This window comes from Trichechus manatus, unplaced genomic scaffold (genome assembly GCF_000243295.1).
Source record: "Trichechus manatus latirostris isolate Lorelei unplaced genomic scaffold, TriManLat1.0 scaffold00017, whole genome shotgun sequence".
NCBI classification, from domain to species: Eukaryota; Metazoa; Chordata; class Mammalia; order Sirenia; family Trichechidae; genus Trichechus; species Trichechus manatus.
This window is the reverse complement of record NW_004443953.1, coordinates 20292897-20313291: the sequence shown is the minus strand read 5'-3', so window position 1 is coordinate 20313291 and position 20395 is coordinate 20292897. Positions and strand designations below refer to the sequence as shown.

The 20395-nt window shown below is 39.3% G+C and overlaps 1 protein-coding gene across 1 annotated transcript in view; it reads right to left on the bottom strand.

The window, feature by feature from the left end:
• The window catches only part of SLC16A10 (solute carrier family 16 member 10), a 144587-nt gene that overhangs the window by 52993 nt on the left and 71199 nt on the right, over window positions 1-20395 (bottom strand). The window contains exons 2-3 of the mRNA XM_004372469.2: window positions 10150-10294; window positions 5423-5885 (exon numbers count right to left, since the gene is read on the bottom strand). Coding sequence (XP_004372526.1) covers window positions 5423-5885; window positions 10150-10294 — 608 coding nt within the window. The remainder of the gene's footprint in view (window positions 1-5422; window positions 5886-10149; window positions 10295-20395) is intronic.

Genomic DNA, 20395 nt, shown 5'->3' with positions numbered 1-20395 from the left:
TAGGGTTTCAGGATTGTTGTATTCTCTGTTTGGCTTAGTTTTTTCGGATCTTTGCTGTGGAGGGACGGTGGGGTGCTTCTGCCTAGAGCACCATTTTGCCGGAACCCTCGACATCTTTGCTTTTTAACACTTAAAAAAGAGGTCTTTTGCAGCAGATTTACCCAATGCAATACATCGTTTGATTTCTTGACTGCTGCTTCCAAGGGTGTTGATTGTGGATCTAAGTAAAATGAAATCCTTGACAACTTCTATCTTGTCTCCATTTATCATGATGTTGCTTACTGGTCCACTTGTGAGGACTGTTATTTTCTTTATGTTAATGTCAGCTCTTCCCCAGTGGTATCCTGAGTGCCTTCCAACCTGAGGGGCTCACCTTCTGGCACTATATCAGACAATGTTCCACTGCTATTCATAAGGTTTTCACTGGCTGATTTTTTCATAAGTACATTGCCAGGTCCTTCATCCTAACCTGTCTTAGTCTGTAAGCTCAGCTATCCACCATGGGTGACCCTGCTGGTATTTGAAACACCAGTGACATACCTTCCAGCATCACAGCAACATGCAAGCCACCACAGTATGACAAACTGACAGACATGTGGGGTTTGGAATGTCAAGCCTAATTTAAAACGATCTAGAAGACATGTACCCTTGAAATAAAGAAGTACAAGTGGGTAAGCTTAAAAGAGATTATCTGACAGCTTCTAGGAAGAAATGAGTCTGCGATATGATGGATTGGTTTTGTGTGGCTTTTCTCACCATGGTCTTGTAACTCCCACCCAAGTGATTGGGTGGGACTGTGCAAATAGGGTAATTGTGGTCCACCAAGGGAACTGGTCAGTTTTGCTATCCTGCTGGGCTTGAAGTGAGCCAACCCAGAGGTGGGAGAGAGAGGCTCCCACCACCACCAAGGAAGAATTCCAGGAGCAGAGTGTGTCCTTTGGACCCGGGATCCCTGTGTTGAGAACCTCCTGGACCCAGAAGACAGAGAGCTGTTAACACTGAAGACAGTGAGAAGTAGTGGCAGAGAAACATCAACAGGAGAAACCGGCAGGAGAGACTGGCAGGAGACAGCGCAGTGAGCTTCCCGGCCCGTAGAGTTAGAAAGCTGAGTGCCTTTGGGTCAAGGCTTACTGGTGGAGTCGGGTGCCTCTGGGCACTTATTGGCAGAGCTATAAAAGAGCTTTGTAACACTTGCCTGAGCAAGGCGGAGGCCAAGGGGCCAGAGAGAGGCCTGTGGCACGGTTGGGAAGTGGCTGTCCTGATGGAAGAACTGTATCCTGAGTGCTCCTGAGCCTGAAATGCAACCTGTTACTTCTCTGATAAACCTCATAATCGTGAGTACTGCCTGTGAGTTGTGTGTTACCAGCAGAGAAGTAGAGAGTACAGTGGCAGGAACAGTTGGTGTCAGAATTGGTAAAGATGGCGGAGAGAGGAGGCATGTCTGGCCTCCACCTCATAGGAATCAGCCTTGTGTGCTGATCTTGATTCTTTTTCCCCCTTGAGAAGTTAGAGGAGGTCAGACATGGCCCCCATGCCATTTTTACAGAGTCCCTGGATGGTGTAAACAGTTAAATGCTCACCAACTAGCTGAAAAGGTTGGCAGTTTGAACTCACCCACAGGAGCCTCAGAAGACAGGCCTGGCAATCTGCTCCGAAAAGGTTAAGCTAAAAAAAAAAAAACAAACCTGTTGCCATCGAGTCAATTCCAACTCATTGTGAGTGACCCTATAGGACAGAGTAGAACTACCCCATAGGGTGGATTCCAACTGCCAACCATCTCATTAGCAGCCTGAGCTCTTAACCACTGCACCACCAGGGCTCCTCCAAAGGTTACAGCCTTGGAAACCATATGGGACAGTTCTACGCTGCATACATGGGGTCTCCATGAGTTGGAATCGACTCGCTAGCAACTAGCAATAACAATAGGAGGCAATACGATTCTTCATTTTTAAAAGCCGACTACTAAAAGATAAAAATCTCCATCCTTGCTTTGAGAGAAAGCTTGCCACAAACCATCAATGTTTTCTCTCAAATCACTGAATACTGCCTAATAAACAACTAAAGATCTTAAAATTTTTAACATAACCATGAGAGTACTCATGGTTACTTCTAAATTTTCAAAGAAGACCTAGATTGATAAATTAGCTCCTAGTTGACTAAGGATCCATTTTTAAAATGAAACCTCATGCTCAAGGCCCAACTCCAATGTTATGAAGCTTTTCCTAACCATCTTCCCAAATGGATATGGTCTTTCTCTTTTGAACCTTGTATAGCTCCTCCTCAGAAGCACTCATAGGGCAATCACACTGTCTTAAATTGAAATAACTACCATCTTTATGTAAGGAACTGGGCGAGATGATTTACATACATTTTCTCTAATCCTCACAACTCCTCAGCAAAATTGGGATTATCCCTACTTTGCAGATGAGAAAACGGATGTTTAGACAGTGGTTGCCCAAAGTTATGCAGCTAGTAAGGGCCCAAACCAGGATTTAAACCCAGCTCTGTCTCACTGCAAAGAGTGTTCACCTTTAGGCACTATACTATACTGCCTCTTGCATCAAAGAACTACACTAATAATTATCAATAAGTCACTTCCTACGGCCTTGCACAACTTATTTAACTCTCATTGCCTCAGTCTTCTCATCCATGCAATGAGGGTGATGTTATCATAGGTACTGCATTGTTGTAAAGATTAAGATAACACATGTAAAAATGCTTTGCAAATTATGAAAGTTTTTATTATTATATTTACTAGCTTTTATGCTCCTTCAGGACAGGTTCTTATGCCTTATATGTGCATCCCTTTCAACATCCATTAGAGTTTACTATGAATTGAATGCCATCTACTAGTCTTTAGAAGGATTTGAGAGACCTTTTCCCCTCCTAAGAAGGAAAGTGACATTCTAGTCCATGAAGCCTGGGTTAAGTATCCATAATTCAAACCTTAAATTACAACCAAGTGACAAATTTAGTGCACCCACAAAGAGGAGATTTAAAGAAGTCTCCGTAGCATTAAATTGTCTTACGGTTCCTCTCCAAAGTGGCTTTCAGTCCTACAACAGTTTAACAAAAAGAGCACTCCAAATGAAAAATTTCAACATATTTTTCTAAGAAAACATGCCTGGAAGGAGGGAGAGCAGGAAAAAGGTATAGTTTGATACTAGAGTTAAAAGAGACCTTATTGTCCTGTGTACTACCTAATACACAGCCTCCTGATTACAGTAGTATCTATAATATTGTCTTATTTATTAAATTGACTTGACTGCAATGGGGCAACAGGTTTATGAAATATGATTTACCTTAAGAAAAAGACTAATAACATACATATTAAACTTCCTTAGCAGTACTCATTTCCTCCTGCAGTAAGACGGAAACGTCTAGTGATATACCAAGGGAAGCAGCCCAACTTGTTACTAAGTAAGATTGTACCAGATTTACTACTAGGTAAGCACAGTCAAAGAGAACCAACCCCTGCTCTGCTGTTAACTGACGGTGATTCTTGAGAAATCACTTAACATCTTGGTTCATGATAGATCTGTTTTGCAGTCTGTAAAGTGGGGGCTATTATTACTTATTTTGCTTACTTCACAGGCATGTTGTGAAGGTCAAATGAAGTATTATATATGACATGAATTTACAAACTATAAAGATATAACTAGACAATTACCTACCACTTGTACTTTGGTAAATGTCTGGTTCAGCAAAGCTGAGACAGTAATTTCTCTGGGTGCGTTCACCTGGTAGTACCAAAGAACGTTAAAAAGAGGGGGAGGAGGGGGAGACATTTCTACTTGTTTTTGAGAGAGGACAATAAACGTGCTCTTGACTACAGAAATGATGGAAGAGGTAGGTTAGTAAAGTGGATCCTTCCACTATGGAGCTATATCCCAACAAAACATGGCTGCAGGTGGTTCAAATATGCCTTCCTGAAAATGTGAAAATGGACTATCGGATCAAAATGTGTCCACATATTGTGTGTGTGACAGGCATCCCACACTATGTCATTTTACCTAGTATCTCAGTCTCCAGAAAAATGCCAAGTGGCTAACAGTACTAAAACCTATTCCTTCCTCTTGTCTCTCCATTGGTCATCCCAGTTGCTTTCTCAACAGCTCTAGCAAGAAGAAAATAAGGAGAATTGAAAAAATCAAAGTTATTCTTAGACTGAGGACATGGCTAACATTTCCCTTGTTTCCTTGGCCTAATTCCTTTTTCAACTAACCATAAAACAAAAACCAAACCCACTGCCGTCGAGTCGATTCTGACTCATAGCCACTTCACTGGGTTCCCAAGGCTGTAGATCTATATGGAAACATACTGCCACATCGTTCTCCCATGGAGCTGCTGGTGGTTTTGAACTGCTGACCCCTCAGTTAGCAGTCGATTACTTTAGCAACTGCGCCGTCACAGACCCAGAAAATGTTGATGATGTAGTTTACTAGCTAGCTTCTTGAACTGCTAATACCAACTTTCCCCAAAACTCTTAACCAGAGAAAAATTACATAAATTTCCAAAAGCAGTAGATGGTAAGTTAGAAAAGATCCAAGCGCTCTCTCTCCTCTCCGCTGTCTCCATCTCCTTTTTCCTTTCTCTCTCTCACACACACACGGAAAATTTATGTTAGTATCATTTTTTCTTTATTATTTATCAATTGTGTGGAACTGTAAATACATTTCCAGTTACAACAGCAAGAAAAAAGGAGGGAATATAATGAACACTTTTGAGTAAGTCTGGCCAGAGGCAAATATTGTAGATATTGCTTATTCTTGTTTTAGGATCAGTAGGTTGAAATTTGCCCCTTGGAACAGAAATAAACAATATAAACTGTTTGACCATTTGAAATCCTGATTCTCTATGAAACCCTAGCTCTGGCCCCTCATTTGGAACTGCCCTAATATTTCTCAAATACTCTTCTGAATAGAATTTCTGTTTCCCTGGAGCGTCCCACAAGTAGATGTAACACAGCTTTATGTCAAGGCCATCGGCTGCTTTGTTAACTACCTAATTTCTACACCCTTTTGTTGAAAAATAACTTACGCTGGCAAAATCACTGCATCATCTCTGTCCCTCATTAAGATTAGTAAATCACTTGAAGGAAATGTGACCTATCAGATTTTTCGTGTTGATATCATTTGTTCCAAGGCTTTAGCCTTCATTTTTTTACAGCTGTTTTTGTTTGTTTGGGTTTAGAGATGCTTAAAGTACCAAAGCACACAATGAAAGAGATCCTCTGTTTAATGGTCTGATGGATGTGTTGACCTTGACTTGAGAGAGAGAACTTTAATTTCAAGAGTCTCTGAATTATAACCAGGGTAATATTTGAGGCCAACTTCAACCTGATTTATCTTGCTTTTCTAAGAAGTTTTCCTGCATGGAATGATAATATCCGTTACCAGAGAAACCAAACGAGCATACTCACCAAGTGAACATAAGGCACAAAGTATCCAAAAAGTGCAAGTGGTATTCCAACTGCCCACACTGCGTAAGCTGTCACCTTGAAGATGGCAAAATTGAAAATTTTTTTTGGAGGACTGTACTTTCTCCTGGAAAAGAGGGAGAATCTGTTGCTTCCTTTGGTTCCACTCTCTTTATCTTTGGCACGGGAAGCAAGAGGTCGGTAAGTAAAGCCAGCCAGAAAGAGGACAAACATGAAGATGCAGAGGACCCTCAGTGTGTCAAAGAGGCCCACACTGTCAATCAGAACCCTTAAAAGGAAAGGCAGCAAGACTGTGAAGACACTGCTGCCAGCGGTGACAATGCCGTTCACCAGTCCAAGGCGCTTCTTGAAATAGTGTCCCAAAATGACCAGTGAAGGCTGGTATGCAAAGGAGCAGCCGCAGGCAAATATGATCCCATAGGTAAAGTACAGAGGCTCGATGGAACTGTGTAAAGATGAAAGAGATGGAAAGCAGCTTTCATTATTTTTATCATGTGTTTGGTAGAATAAAATCTTATAGCAAAAGTGGGTTTTAGTTAATCAACATATTTTCTACAAATAAAAATTAACTAAAAACAGAGGGAAAACTTAATAAACTTAATGCAACACTAAAAATATTTTAATTTAATCTGAATAGACAACAAAAATGCCTCGAATATGTAAAAAATGACCATTAAAGTCAAGAGTGATTTTGTTCCTCCTCCTCTTACATGGATTTTAGGTGAACCAGACAGCACTGGGAAAGGACTATTGTGCTGTACACAGCTCAGAAATAAAGGACTGTGCTGGGAAAGGCTCAGTAAAACTGACAGTGACTAACAAATAAAAGCCCTACTACTACCTGTTGCTGCTGAGTCGATTCCGACTCACAGTGACCCTACAGGACAGAGTAGAACTGCCCCATAGGGTTTCCAAGGAGCAGCTGGTTGATTTGAACTGCCGACCTTTGGGTTAGCAGCTGAGCTCTTACCTACTGCACCACCGGGGCTTCAACAAAAGCCCTAGTTTCAATAAAGCTTACAAAAAAAAAAAGAATTTTAAATATTAAAAAACATTAATTTTTACTGGAGTTTTCTCAGGTACCTACTAAGCAATCTAGTAAAAGAAAAAGCTGCATTTGACTTTTCTCGCCAAGGTTATGTCAGGAACATTTGCACAGAGGAGCAGTTATGCCTCATTTCTGCTGGCCTAAGGGCTGTAGACCAACCTTCGCCCTGTGTTGCGCTGCTCTCAGTGCTGGGCAAGATAACAAGAAATCATTCTGATTGCAGAAAGACTAAATTAGGTGTGTCCATGAGTGATCCCAGTTTATAAGCTTTTAGGCCATGAATGTCTCAAAAGAATAAGAAAAGATTAAGAAAATTATAGTTTAGCAAAATAATTACACATCTCTCACCAAGGTAAAAGATCACATCATTACATTCTTTGAATCAATTAGGGTAAGGAGTAAAACTAAAGCTTTTTCTTTTGAAAAGTCCAATTCAAAAGACCGTCAGTATTAAAGGGAAACTATTTATTAGAAACTAAGATGGATAAACTTAGTTAAGAATTAAATATTGGAGAATAATGCTAGTATAACAATATGCCAAAGTAATCAGAAAGAACTCTAGAATCTGATAAAATTAAAGTATGTTGGCAATTCTGTCTGAGATGTCCTTCCCCCTCCATTAATCCATCTTTAAATCAGGCTCAAGAATCACTTCTAGACTCTCCCAGATTAACTTTACCTCACGCTTTACTGAATTCTGCACTCTTCATTCAACAAACATATATCAAGCAGCTACTATGTTATCATGTACTTGGTGGGAAAAATACTTTAAAATGTGGTTCTGCCTTCAAGCTACTCATAGTCTGCTTAGTGAATCAAAATACCCAAAATAATAAGAATACAGTACAAAATATAAAATAGTACTTCATTCATTCTGCATCAGCTTTCCCACAGAAGTAGTTTTCCAACTTACTTCTTAAGTATCAACCTGTTTTCATTTAACAATTCTTGGAGGAAAGTCTAAGGGCTATTATACATTTCTCTGCCTTCTTCAATAGCATATATTAAAAATAACATTGACAGCACAGTATTATGAACATTAATTTCTATACAGTTATACCACCATATTATAATGCTGTCAGTTGGAAAACCAGATAGCCATATATATTAAATCGAAAACATTCTTTTGCACACGATTTTAAATACCAAGCTCTGGGCAAGATTAGCTTCATACCTCTTCTATAGAGTAAAATACATGAGCTTTGTGATGGTATTTTCACTGCTGAAACTTTTTCACTTACTTCTGAATTTTCACCTCAGTAATACATGGTTCCAGTTGTTGGGAGTTTGGCAAATGAATAGGTCAGGGTAAATCAGTGGAATTTACTCTGACTTATTCACTTGCCAAATGAATATCAATTATATCTGCCAAAATGATTCGGAGAAGGAACACTGATGCGACCTGGGGTTGGCTGGAGAAGACTTTACTGAGAAGGCAAAATTGGACCTACAGGAAAAGTGGTCGATCCACCACTCTGCACCTAGAATTTGTACCACATTTCCCCTTGCTCCTATATATAGGTGTTCCTCGGTATCTGTGGGCGATTGGTTCCAGCCCCCGCCCCCAGCCCCCACCCCTAGGCTACCAAAATCCACCAGTGCTTAAGTCCCTTATATAAAACGGTTTTGCCCAAGAACCCAGCCCCGCCTCTGCCCACTCCCATGCCAAGGCCCCGCCCCGACGCTCCTGAAAAAGGAAGACTAGGAGGTGGTCTGAGGACTACGGGGAGCCGGATCCCAGCAGGCCACAGCCGAACAGGTGACAGGTGCGCGCAGCAGAGGCGATGGCTCCAGCCAAGCCGGGACCGCGACTGACCGCACGTAACTGAAACAGTCAACAGAGAAACCGCGGATAAGGGGGGAAGGAAAAAAAATACTTTTTTCGATCCACAGTTGGTTGAATCCGCGGATGCGGAACCTGCGGATACAGAGGGCCGACTGTATTGCTCTGCAATAGTTCTAGATAATGACTCATGAAATCATTTTGATAACTTTTTACCAGCAGATTAAATAATAACATTGAATAGAAAAACGAGAACATTACATGTAGTAAGGTAAATCTGGTTTCAAAAAAGTTTGTTTCAGTTAGGAGCACGTGTGTATGTATGTACTGGATCACTACATAAAATATATTTCATAATTTTTATTTCTCAGTGGTTAAAAAAGTTTGAAAAAGACTGCTTGCCAAGTGGGTCTCTATATGTGTTTTGTCTACCAAACTAGGTAACAAGTCACATATGTTTTCTACCTCTTAGTCCTCTGTCCATCAAAGCATGAGTGTTAATACATTCTACAGGTAGTAAAGCCACAGGTACTGACAATGGGTAACCGGAGGCTTCCAGATCAAAGAAGATACATAATGAGGCAGTAATAACACAATGCTGTATTACTGCTAAAAAAGAACTAAAAGTAAATAATCTCACAGAATTATCTAAGTAGAATTTTATTCCAAACAAATTTTGTTTTGTTTTTCCTTTAAAAAACAACCTAAGGGGAGGAAATCACAACGGTATTTTAAAGGTGGAATATCTAATTTGTACCAATAAATAAAGTTAGTTGTTTAGAATCCAAATAAAATTTCTAAGTTAGGTGAAAGAAAATATAAAATGAAACTCATTTTAGAGTTGAGGAAGGTGTATGTGTGTGTGTACGTATGTATGTATGTATGGGGGGGGGAGGGTAAAATCAGTAAAACCAAGGATTCTTTTGAAAAAAATCCAAAATATTTAAAAATAAACAGGGCAAGAAATGTAAGTGTGTGTGTGTGTGTGTGTGTGTGTGTGTGTGTGTGTGTGTGTGTGTTTTCTGTTGACGATAATAATGCCTTTCAATTAATAGCTAGGGAAGGGAAAGAATCAGGAAAAAAAGATAAAGCACTAAGGTAGAGACAGAGGATAGAAATGATCTTAAGAGGTTTTCTTGTTAATTATCTCCTGTTAGCAAGAACAACATATTAAACTAGTTATTCTGTAACTGGGGAGCATTCTAACAATGCAAGCGGATTTACTACAAGAATTGGAGATAGAGGGAGAGGTGTTTCATACAGTAATGTGCCCATCAGCTCCTTGCAGTTAGTGCCTCTTCCATTCACTACATCTTTTTTTCTAATGGACACAGGAAAAGTATATTGATATAAATTTTATTCTAAGCTGCATTCAACCACTTCGTTTTGTCATGATCTTTTAAAATTCTGGCATCTTTTTTTTTTTTAAAGTAAAGACAAGAATCCTCTACCAGAGTTGGAATAAACAGCAAAGTTTTGATCCCATTGATAAAAACATTTCATATCAAGCCTATGAACAACCCCTTTAAAATGCCACTTCTTGTACCCCTTGAGCCTCAGACTGAGCTGAATCTAAACTAGAGAAAAACAAAAGGAGAAATATTTTTCTTGGTTCTGGGGAACACACAGGTATATCTTGACTGACAGCTAACTCAGACACTGCAAACAAAAGCATTCAAATTATCAAAGTCTGAATTGCTGCTGTGATTAAAAGTTCAATTTATACGTCATACTGCTTAAAGTTATAAGCAATGAAAAGGGGGACACCTTTCCTTGTAAATAGGGAAGTTTCTGAAAGAAAAACTTTATTTTAAGGTGTGAAACAGTTACATAGCTAGCAGTTCCTGAAAAAGCAACATGAAAAAACCAAGTCCTTACCTTACAAAAGAACTGGACATGAGTCCAATGAATCCAACTGCAGCACCCACGACAGCTGTTTTCCGACAACCAAATATGTCTGTGAAGACACTGACTATTGGACAGGAAAAGAAAATCATCCCCATAGACAGAGAACCTACCCATGCTGCAAAAGAGAAAGAAAAAAGGACATTATGACACGGTAAATTATAGTTGAACTTACTCCATCTGATCTGATACATATTAGAAAAATGTTAATGCAGAAAAAGTAATAGAGACTGATATTAAATACAGGGAAAGTTGGAATAAATTAGTAACAAATCTGAATCATAGCTCAAAGCATTGACTAATTATAACCAGCACAGCAATTATATATTTAATAAAATTCTTGAAAAGTTTGTACTCTTAAAACATTTTTCCTATGATCCTAACACTATTAGTAATTTCTACTGATAGCTATGATTTTAAGCAACTTCTAATCTATGTAAAGAAATTCATTTTAAAAATAAAAAGAAATGCTAGGAATTCACATGAAGATGGTGAAACTACCAAGAAATGATGCCCACTGGGGTCAGAATAGTGGTTAACTCTTGAGGGGAGGAGGAGAATTATAATTAGAGAGGGGCACAGAGAATGTTTCTGGTTTTGTTTGTTGACCTGGATAATAATTACTGTGTGTTTATATATATAACCATCCATATGTTTTATCTTATTTTCTGAATGTCGTTTTTCACAATTTAAAAAAAATTGAGAATAAGAAGTCATAACTTCCTGTTCTGATCTGTAAAAACCAAAACAAAAGAAAAACAAAAAAGAGACAGAAATACTGAGTACAAATAACAATAATTTTGTGCCAGGGAAATGAATGATCTCAGGATACCAAGTCTGTAAGTACTTCTAAAAATGTGTGATAAAACTCATGGGGCCAAAGTGAATGTGGGCTCTAGGACAGACCTGGCTACAAATGCCTCAGCTCTACAACTACAATATATTTTGGGGCAAGTCTCTTCACCTCCAAGTCTGGTTACTTATCTTGAAAACTGATCACATACTTTTCCAGGAATATGAAGGATTAGAGAGAATGTATTTAAACCTCAGTATCTGACACATAAACACTTTAAAAAAATTTAGAGTTCTAATGATAACAACAACACCAACCACAAATTGTCCTATAAAATGAAATAGATGATCTCTAGAGTGCCACAGGCTCTGCAAGTCTGCTAGTGTGTGACTCTCTTTCCTCAGCAAAGGAACTAAGTCCAGACCCTAGATTGTTGTTAGGTGCTGTGGAGTTGATTTCAATTCATTGTGACCCCATGTAACAGAGTAGAACTGTCCCCCTAAGGTTTTCTAGGCTGTAATCTTTACAGGAGCAGATTGACAGGTCTTTGTCCAGCAGAGCAGCTGGTTAGGTTTGAACAGACGGCCTTTCAGTTAACAGCTGAGTGCTTACATAACCGTTGCACAGCCAACACTCCTTCCAGACTCTATACAAATGAGCAATTCTTAATTACTGGGTCCAAAGGAAGTTTACCATATTCCTAATAATTTCATTTCTTTGTCTTCTTACATTTTAAATTATCTTTTAAATTACATGTATTTAAATTGGCCATATTTTGATTTTTCTTTCTTCCCTTGCCAGGAAGAATTAAGGGTGGCTATAATCTTAAAACAACACAGGGTGATGAAACTGTGCAAACAACGCCATCTTGACTTAGATGTGGGCAGTGGGGATTCAGGAGTAGACAATAGGGAGAGGCTGACTGGCCAGGTGAGTTAGCACTATCCCAGCCCCAGATGCATGGAGCTGTTCAGTATGAGTCTGTTTCAGGAGAGATAAGTATTTTTTTAGGCTACTATCTTATCGTAAAAATTTCACGGATTTATAATAATTTAATACCATTTTTAAAAGTTTGGTCACAAACAATCTAATATTAAAACAGTCTAATATTAGGCAGACTAGAAGAAAATATCTTAACATCTATTTTTGGATAATGACACTTTTACAGTTAAGTAAAGTGATGACACTAAATAGTAGACTACATCAAGAAATCCAAGAACATGCACTTTACATTGCATGTAATGCTCACTGAGTCAAAGTACTTTCAAGAATAAAAACCCTTACACAAGTCTTTGTGAATTACTGCAGATTTTGATCTACTGCTATGCCAAATATGAAAAATTACAGATTTTTATGTCCGTTGAACAAATACTAACTATAGGATATAATCAAATGCAACTTTATTTTTGTCTCTCACTGCCTCTTAAAATTTATTCGGTGGGGAAGATTTTTCCCCTGCCTCTGGATGACCACGTCAGCAGGCCCGCAGGATTCTTCTGGCCAATGCTACATAATAGATAAACTTATAGTCACTTTAGGTAACAAACCAATCTTCACTTGGCAATCAAATTTTCTCCCTAACCCCAGCTGGGGAGACAACGGCATTGGGTTCTTCTTTTCCATGACCTCCTCTCCCTGTCCCTAACTGCCATTCCTCTCCAGGGTGTGAACGGGAGAGAGGGAGGCTGGGGGAAGGAATGCAAGGAGGTTCCAACTTAAGTGGTCCTGTCAAAGGGCCTGGCTGATGACGTTTGAAGCTGACTCTTTTTCTCAAATGCACTTTTGTGGATTCTTCAGAGTCTCACCTCACAGCTCCTTCTGGCTATAGCTCCACTGACATGGATAATTCATTCCTTTCCTGGCTTTCTGGTTGTCACTGGAAAGACTCTGCTGGACCTCACTGCCCTTCCAGGCAGGCTACTTGGGCAGAAATCAAAATAGCTCCAGGCTGCCACTCTCCTCCACTAGGCCCACCTCTGATCTGCAGGAAATACATTTCCTTTCCCTTGACAAAGGCTGGAGTATAGGCAAATTCCAACACAGCCACCTCTCTTGCGGCTGCTGCCATGGGAGCAATTAGCCAGCCACAGTTTTCTCCTTGTTGGATTTCTCAGGGGATTCAGAAGCCAGTCTCTGTGCCCTCCAACTGGAGAGAATTCTTTAAATTCTCTAAGTGGTTCCTCTGAAGCGCCTCTCACTATGTATCAAGTGAGACCATGTATCTCTACTTCTCTCATGGGGTAGGTGGAAGCCACAGCATAATTTTCTCCAAAAATCTTCACAAAATACTGTTTCTTGACCCATAAATAACCTTCTTGTGGGTTTCAGAACCTCTAACTGATTCTGGAACATCTACTTTGAAAAAACACATGAAATACCTCACTTTTGAATTCTATACTATTGTAATCTTTGTGCCTCAGCTGATACTCCAATAGAATATTGTTACAATAATTAGCAATAGATGAAGTTAGATCTGTTTTACTATGTTAGATATGTCCTCTGACCAAATTCAAGGAATTAATTCTTGACTGAACAATTACTTGCCATTGTAGCTGATAAAATTTCTAGTTTTTGTAAAGTTTTAAAATGGTAGCCCAAAGAATTCAAGGTTTTGTGGGTTATGAGATACACCATAAAAATAAAATGTTCTTTCACCCCTTCCAAGTCTATCTGTGACTATTATTAGTAAGAACTCAATCAAGTAAGCTGTTGTACAGATAACATATTTGTCAGGCTCAGAAGATTATCCCATTGAATCCTCAAAATCCCATAAGGTAGGTACTTTTATTACGTTTATTTAACAAGTGAGAAGTTGAAGTACATACTCACTATATCCATCATAGTAAAATTCTTATTTAAAAGATGCAAACTAGCCCTAGTCTAAGTTATTCTACTAAACATCCATAGAGGTTTTCCTAATACTGTTGAAGAAACAAATATCCCCCCCTCCCATGGAAGAGGTGCCATTTAAATTATTTTTATACTGTAATATGGATAACAACATCCTCTCCCTTCCTATTAAAAGTGCCTATTATGTTCCAGGCATTATGCTAGGCTATTGAGAATATAAAGACAACTAAAGAGTTTTTTCTACCTCCAGTAACTTTCAGTGTAGTAAAATATGTATTAATCGAGCCCCAGTCAGAACATCAGATAGGTGCCAAAAAAAATGTTCAATAAACACAGGCTTTAGAATGTACTTGTATATTCTTATTTGAATATATGCGTGTTTAATGTTTTAAAGACACACAAAGAAAGCCATGCTGGGAACCTTTCTCATAAGATAACAGAAAGCTTTCCAATTTCCCCATCCTGACCTCATCCGCTCCTCTCCAATTTCCTCCTCCATACTGAGAACAAATCCCCTGCTCTCAGTGTATGGCCAAAGGAGGATGCAAACCACTCAAAGGAAGTGGTTAGGTCTAATTTTTTTTAAATTTTCCTGCTATTAAGTAAATCAAGAGTGTTGTAATTAAGCAGATGGAAATGATTGTAAGGACAAAGTGTTTACAACTGAAAACACCCAAAGGCAAGATTTACTGTAGTTAATTTAAGGTTGATAAATACTCCAGCTCCCATTTCTGTTCGATCTTGGCCTTTTCCAAGACTCAACAGTTGGTCTCGTAGCCCTAAATAAAATGAAATAATAGTACACAAAAGTAAGATTAAAATCAAAATACTATTTAACAAGTTCCCAATGACTCCTGGGGCATGGACCTAAACAATAATCGAGGAAAGAGTATATTTAACTTACCTTGACCATTTTACTGATACCTGTATTAGTTTCCTAGGGCTGCTATAACAAATTACTATAAACTGGGTGGCTTAAAACAATAGAAATTTATTCTCTCACAGTTCGGGAGGCTAGAAGTCCAAAATCAAGGTGTTGCCAGGGCCATGCTCCCTCTAAAGGCCCTAGGGAAGAATCCTTCCTTGGCTTTTCCTAGTTTCTGGTGATTGCTAGCAATCCTTGGCATTCTTTGGCTTGTACCTGCCTCACTCAAATCTCTACCTCTATTTTCATATGGCCTACTTCCCTGTGTGTCTGTGTGTCTCCAAATCTCTTTCTCCTTATAAGTACATCAGTCATTGGACTTAGGACACACCCTCATCCCGTATGACCTAATCTTAATTTGATTACACCTGCAAAGACCCTATTTCCAAATAAAGTCACATTCACGGGTACCGGGGGTTAGGACTTCAACATATCTTTGGGGAGACATAATTCAACCCAACCCACACCACCACCCTGAAGGCAATTTAGTAGTACATTTCACTTAGGAGTGGTTTAAAATTATTTGCCAATCAATTTCTGTTAATGGCATCAAAGTGAAGTGGTCATGCAAATCCTGCAGATAACTGATAAAATCTAAGCAAAAAAACAAACAATTTAAACACACTGTAAAATGTCCAAAACCAAGACAGGAGCTGAAGGAGAGTTTACTCTTGAAAAGCTATAACTAGAAAGAGTAAAAACTAAATTTGTAGGCTTTCTTGAGGGCATCCAAACTACGCAGGTGCTGGGGAGACTGGCAAGGGGGAAGGCTTATTTAAAAAAACAAAAATAGCCACTGAAATATAAGCTGCTGCACACCACAGAAGAGACAGGGTTGACAGTCTGAGTATTGGCAAATTAACTGCCCACTAGACAATAATTATTGGAACACAACAAAATCAGAGTAGTTTCAAAATATTTTCTACAATATTCAGGTTTCAACAAAAAATTGTCAGACATGCAAACAGGCAGTCAACAGAAATTGACTCTGAATGGGCCCAGGTGTTGAGTTTAACACGTAAAGACTTCAACATTTCTATTATAAATGTTAGACGAACTAAAGGTAAAAATGTTCTTTATTGAGTGAACACATACTCTCAACAGAGAAATGGAACTATAAAAAATGGAACTTCTATCGATAAAAAGCATAATAATTAAAAATTTCATGTGATGGGCTCACTAGCAGATTGGAGATGAAAGGTAAGATTGGGAACTTGAAAACAGATATGCAGAAATTACTCAATCCAAAAAGCAAAGAGAAAAATAATATCAAACAAAAATGAAAAAAGTCTTAGGGACCTATGGAACAAAATCAAGAGGCCCAACATACATACAGTTGAAGTCCCAGATGTCAGAAGAGAAATGTGCAGAAGAACATACACAGAAAAAAATGGCAAAAAAAAATTCTGAATTTTGTGAAAAACATTAACTTAGAAATCTAACAGATGCAAAGAACCCTGAGCAAGATAAACACTAAGAAATGAACCACAGAAAAACGGCACATTACATACAGGAACAATGATACCATTAACAGTTAGACTCTCATAAAAAATAATGGAAGGCAGGAGGCAAGGCCAAGATGGTGGAGTAGTCAGACACTTCTGGTGTTCCCTCTTACAACAAAGACCCAAAAAAACAAATGAATCGATTATATATGACAATCTAGGAGACCTGACCATCAAAGGCAAAGTTGAAGAACTAGACTGAGTGGCAGGCAGAGAGAGAGACAGTTCGGAAGCAGCGAGGAGTTGCCAGACCTGACCTAGTGAGAGCCTGAGCTCTTCAGTCCTGATCAGCTCGGGGGTTAGTGGTGAGGCAGGCAAGCAGTGGCGCTTGGGAGACATTTTCCACATCGGGAGAGACCCAGTGGCAGAGAGTCTACTCGGCCATCCAGAACCAGTGAAAAGCAGCCCTCGATCAGCAAAAGATAAGTACTTGTGTCTGGCCTACCGCACGGATCAAAAACACCCCCCTTAGGGAAAAACCTCTCTCACATTTACCTCCCTGGTCCCTGCTCTACACTGGGTCCCAGACCAGCTTCAGCAATTGCCAAGCCCCTGGGCCAGAAGTAGGACCCATCATGTGCCCTGAGCCATTCTCCCAGCCTTGCAGAGTGCAAAATTAACAAACGGGAAAAAATAATCTGCTGCCTCCCCTAAACCAAGAACTCAGGGTAGGCACAGCCCTTTTGCCTAGACGCAGGTATAAGGAATCCACAGACTTTGAGTGCCTTTCCCCCTGAAGAAACTTGTGTGGGCCCATTTAAAAAGCATAGGCCCTCATTACCACAGTACAACATGGCATATACCCGAAGTCTAACTTCAACTGTTTCAACTGTTAAGTGGTAGGTTCATGACATTTGACACTGATCTGCCCATTAAGCAGGGTCTTCACTTACCCACATCAAGGGCCTGAGGACTGGTGGCTCCACCCACGCCACCTAGCTACCTGCTACAGGGGCCCAAAAACAGGAGTTGCCCCCAAGTTCCTAGAGCCAACAGCATTGGGTGCTCATAGTCTCACTGTAAAACCCACACATCTACACACTCTAGGGAACAGGGACATGCCGTCTTCCTGGACACTCGGGGGTGGCTGTCGGCCCCGTGCGTTTTTCAGCCTGTGTCCCCCTGCTGTAGCCGGATGCCTGTGCCTACAACAATCACCCATGCCTGTCTAGAACTGTAGGTGAGAGCCTGTACCACACACTTGGTGGCCAACTACCTGGACACCTGAGCTGAATCCATATAGAAGGAGTGGGCAGACTCCTAGGCTCACATACTTAGCAGCAGGTCTGGCCACCAGGGGGCAAGACACTGGAGCTTCAAAGGTGCTGGTGACTGGGCTAGCTCACACGAGCAGCCTATTTGGGCATATCAAAACAAAACAAAACAAAACAAAACGAGAAGCTAGGACATAGGAAGCGAAGGTAAAATAAATATAATAACTTATTGATGACTTGGAGACAACAGTCAATATCAAATCACATAAAGAGGCAGTCCATGATGGCTTCAGCAAGCCCCCAAAATATTCTAGAAATTTTCCAAAGGGAGAAAATTTCTTGGAATTTCCAGAGGCAGAATACAAAAGATTAATATACAGAACTCTTCAAGAGATTAGCAAGGAAATTAAGCAAAATGCAGAACACAAACAATAGAGGAAACTGAAAAGATTAGAGTGGAGCATAATGACAAATTTAACAGTCTGCAAGAATCCACAGAGACACAGCAATCAGAAATCTAGAAGATTAACAATAAAATATCAGAATTAGACAACTCAAAAGAAAGTCATAGGAGCAGAATTGAAGCAATGGAAGTCAGAATTAGTAAGATCGAAGATAAAGCAATTGACACCAACTTATTTAGGGAAAAATCAGATAAAGGGATTTAAAAAAATGAAGAAACCCTAAGGATTATGAGGAATTCTATCAAGAGGAATAACCTACGAGTAACTGGAGTATCAGAACAGGGGAGGATAACACAAACGACAGAGAAAATTGTTGAAGATTTGTTGACAGAAAACTTCCCTGATATTATGAAAGAAGACAAGATATCTACCCAAATGCTCACTGAACCCCCCATAAGCTAGATCCCAAAAGAAAGTCACCAAGACATAATTGAACTTGACCAAACCAAAGATAGAGAATTTTAAAAGCAGCTAGGGATAAATGAAAACTTATCTACAAAAGAGAGTCAATAAGAATAAGCTCGGACTACTCAGCAGAAACTGTGCAGGCAAAAAGGCAATGGGATGACATATATAAAGCCTGGAAGGAAAAAAATTGCCAGCCAAGAATTATATATCCAGCAAAACTGTCTCCCAAATATGATGGCAAAATTAGGGCATTTCCAGATAAACAGAAGTTTAGGGAATTTGCAAAAACCAAACCAAAATTACAAGAAATACTAAACGGAGTCCTCTGATTAGAAAATCAGTAACATCACATAACCCAAGACTAGAACACAGGGCAGAGCAACCAGATATCAACCCAGATAGGGAAGTCACAAAAGTAAATCAAAGCTAAAACACTGAAAATAGGGAAACAGATGTCAATATTTAAAAGATGGTAATATTAAAACAAAAAAGAAGGACTTAAAAAATGTAGACATAGATTTTTTATATGGAGAGGAAGTCAAAGCGATATAAAGAAATAAAAGACTGGTATAAACTTAGAAAGAGAGGAGTAAATATTAACGTAACCACAAAGGCAAGTAACAATCCTACAAATCAAAATAAAAAACAACAAAAATATAGACTCAGCAAATACAAAATCAACAACAATGAAAAAGAAAATACATAAAGAAAAATGACTCAGCACAGAAAATTAAGTGGAACAAAGAAACTGTGAACAACACACCAAAAAAGACATCTAAATGACAGCACCAAACTCATACCTACCCATAATTACGCTGAATGTAAATGCACTAAATGCACCAATAAAGAGACATAGTGGCAGACTGGATTAAAAAACATGATCCATTTATATACTGCGCACAAGAGGCACACCTTAGACTTAAAGACGCAAACAAACTAAAACTCAAAGGATGGAAAAAAATATATCAAGCAAACAACACTCAAAAAAGAGCTGGAGTGGCAATATTAATCCCTGACAAAATAGACTTTAAAGTAAACTCCACCACAAAGGATAAGGAAGGACACTATATAATGATTAAAGGATCAACACACTAGGAGAACATAACTATAATAAATATTTACGCACCCAGTGACAGAGCTCCAAAATACATAAGACAAACTCTAACATCATTGAAAAGAGAGACAGACAGCTCCACAATAGTAGTAGGAGACTTCAACACATAATTTTCGGTGAAGGACAGAAAATCCAGAAAGAAGCTCAGTGTCATGGATTGAATTATGTCCCCCCAAAAATGTGTGTATCAGTTTGGCTGGGCCATGATTCCTGGTATTGCGTGATTTTCCTATAGGCTGTAAAATCCTGCCTCTATGATGTTAATGAGGGAGGGTGGGCGGCAGTTGTGTTAGTGAGGCAGGACTCAATTTATAAGACTGGATTGTGACCTGAGGCAATCTCTTGAGATATAAAAGACAGAAGTGAGCAGTGAGATGGGGGACCTCATACCATCAAGAAAGCAGTGCAGGGAGCAGAGCGTGTCCTTTGGACCAAGGTCCCTGTGCTGAGAAGCTCCTGGTCTGGGAAAACACTGATGAGAAGGCCAAGAGAGAGAAAGCCTTCCCCTGGAGCCGACACCCTGAATTTGGACTTTTAGCCTATGTTACTGTAAGAAAATAAACTTCTCTTTGTTAAAACCATCCACTTATGGTACTTCTGTTATAGCAGCACTAGACGACTAAGATATTCAGCAACACGGAAGAGCTAAATGCTACATCAACCAACTTGATCTCACAGACATCTACCAAACACTTCACCCAACAGCAGCCAAGTATACTTTTTTTTCGAATCTACATGGAACATTCTCCAGAACAGACCACATATTAGGCCATAAAGCAAGCCTTAACAAAATCCAAGGCATCGAAATATTACAAAGCATCTTTTCTGAACATAAAGCCATAAAAGTAGAAATCAATAACAGAAAAAGCAAGGAAAAAGTATCAAACACATGGAAACTGAACAACACCTTGCTCAAAAACTACTGGGTTATAGAAGAAATTAAGGA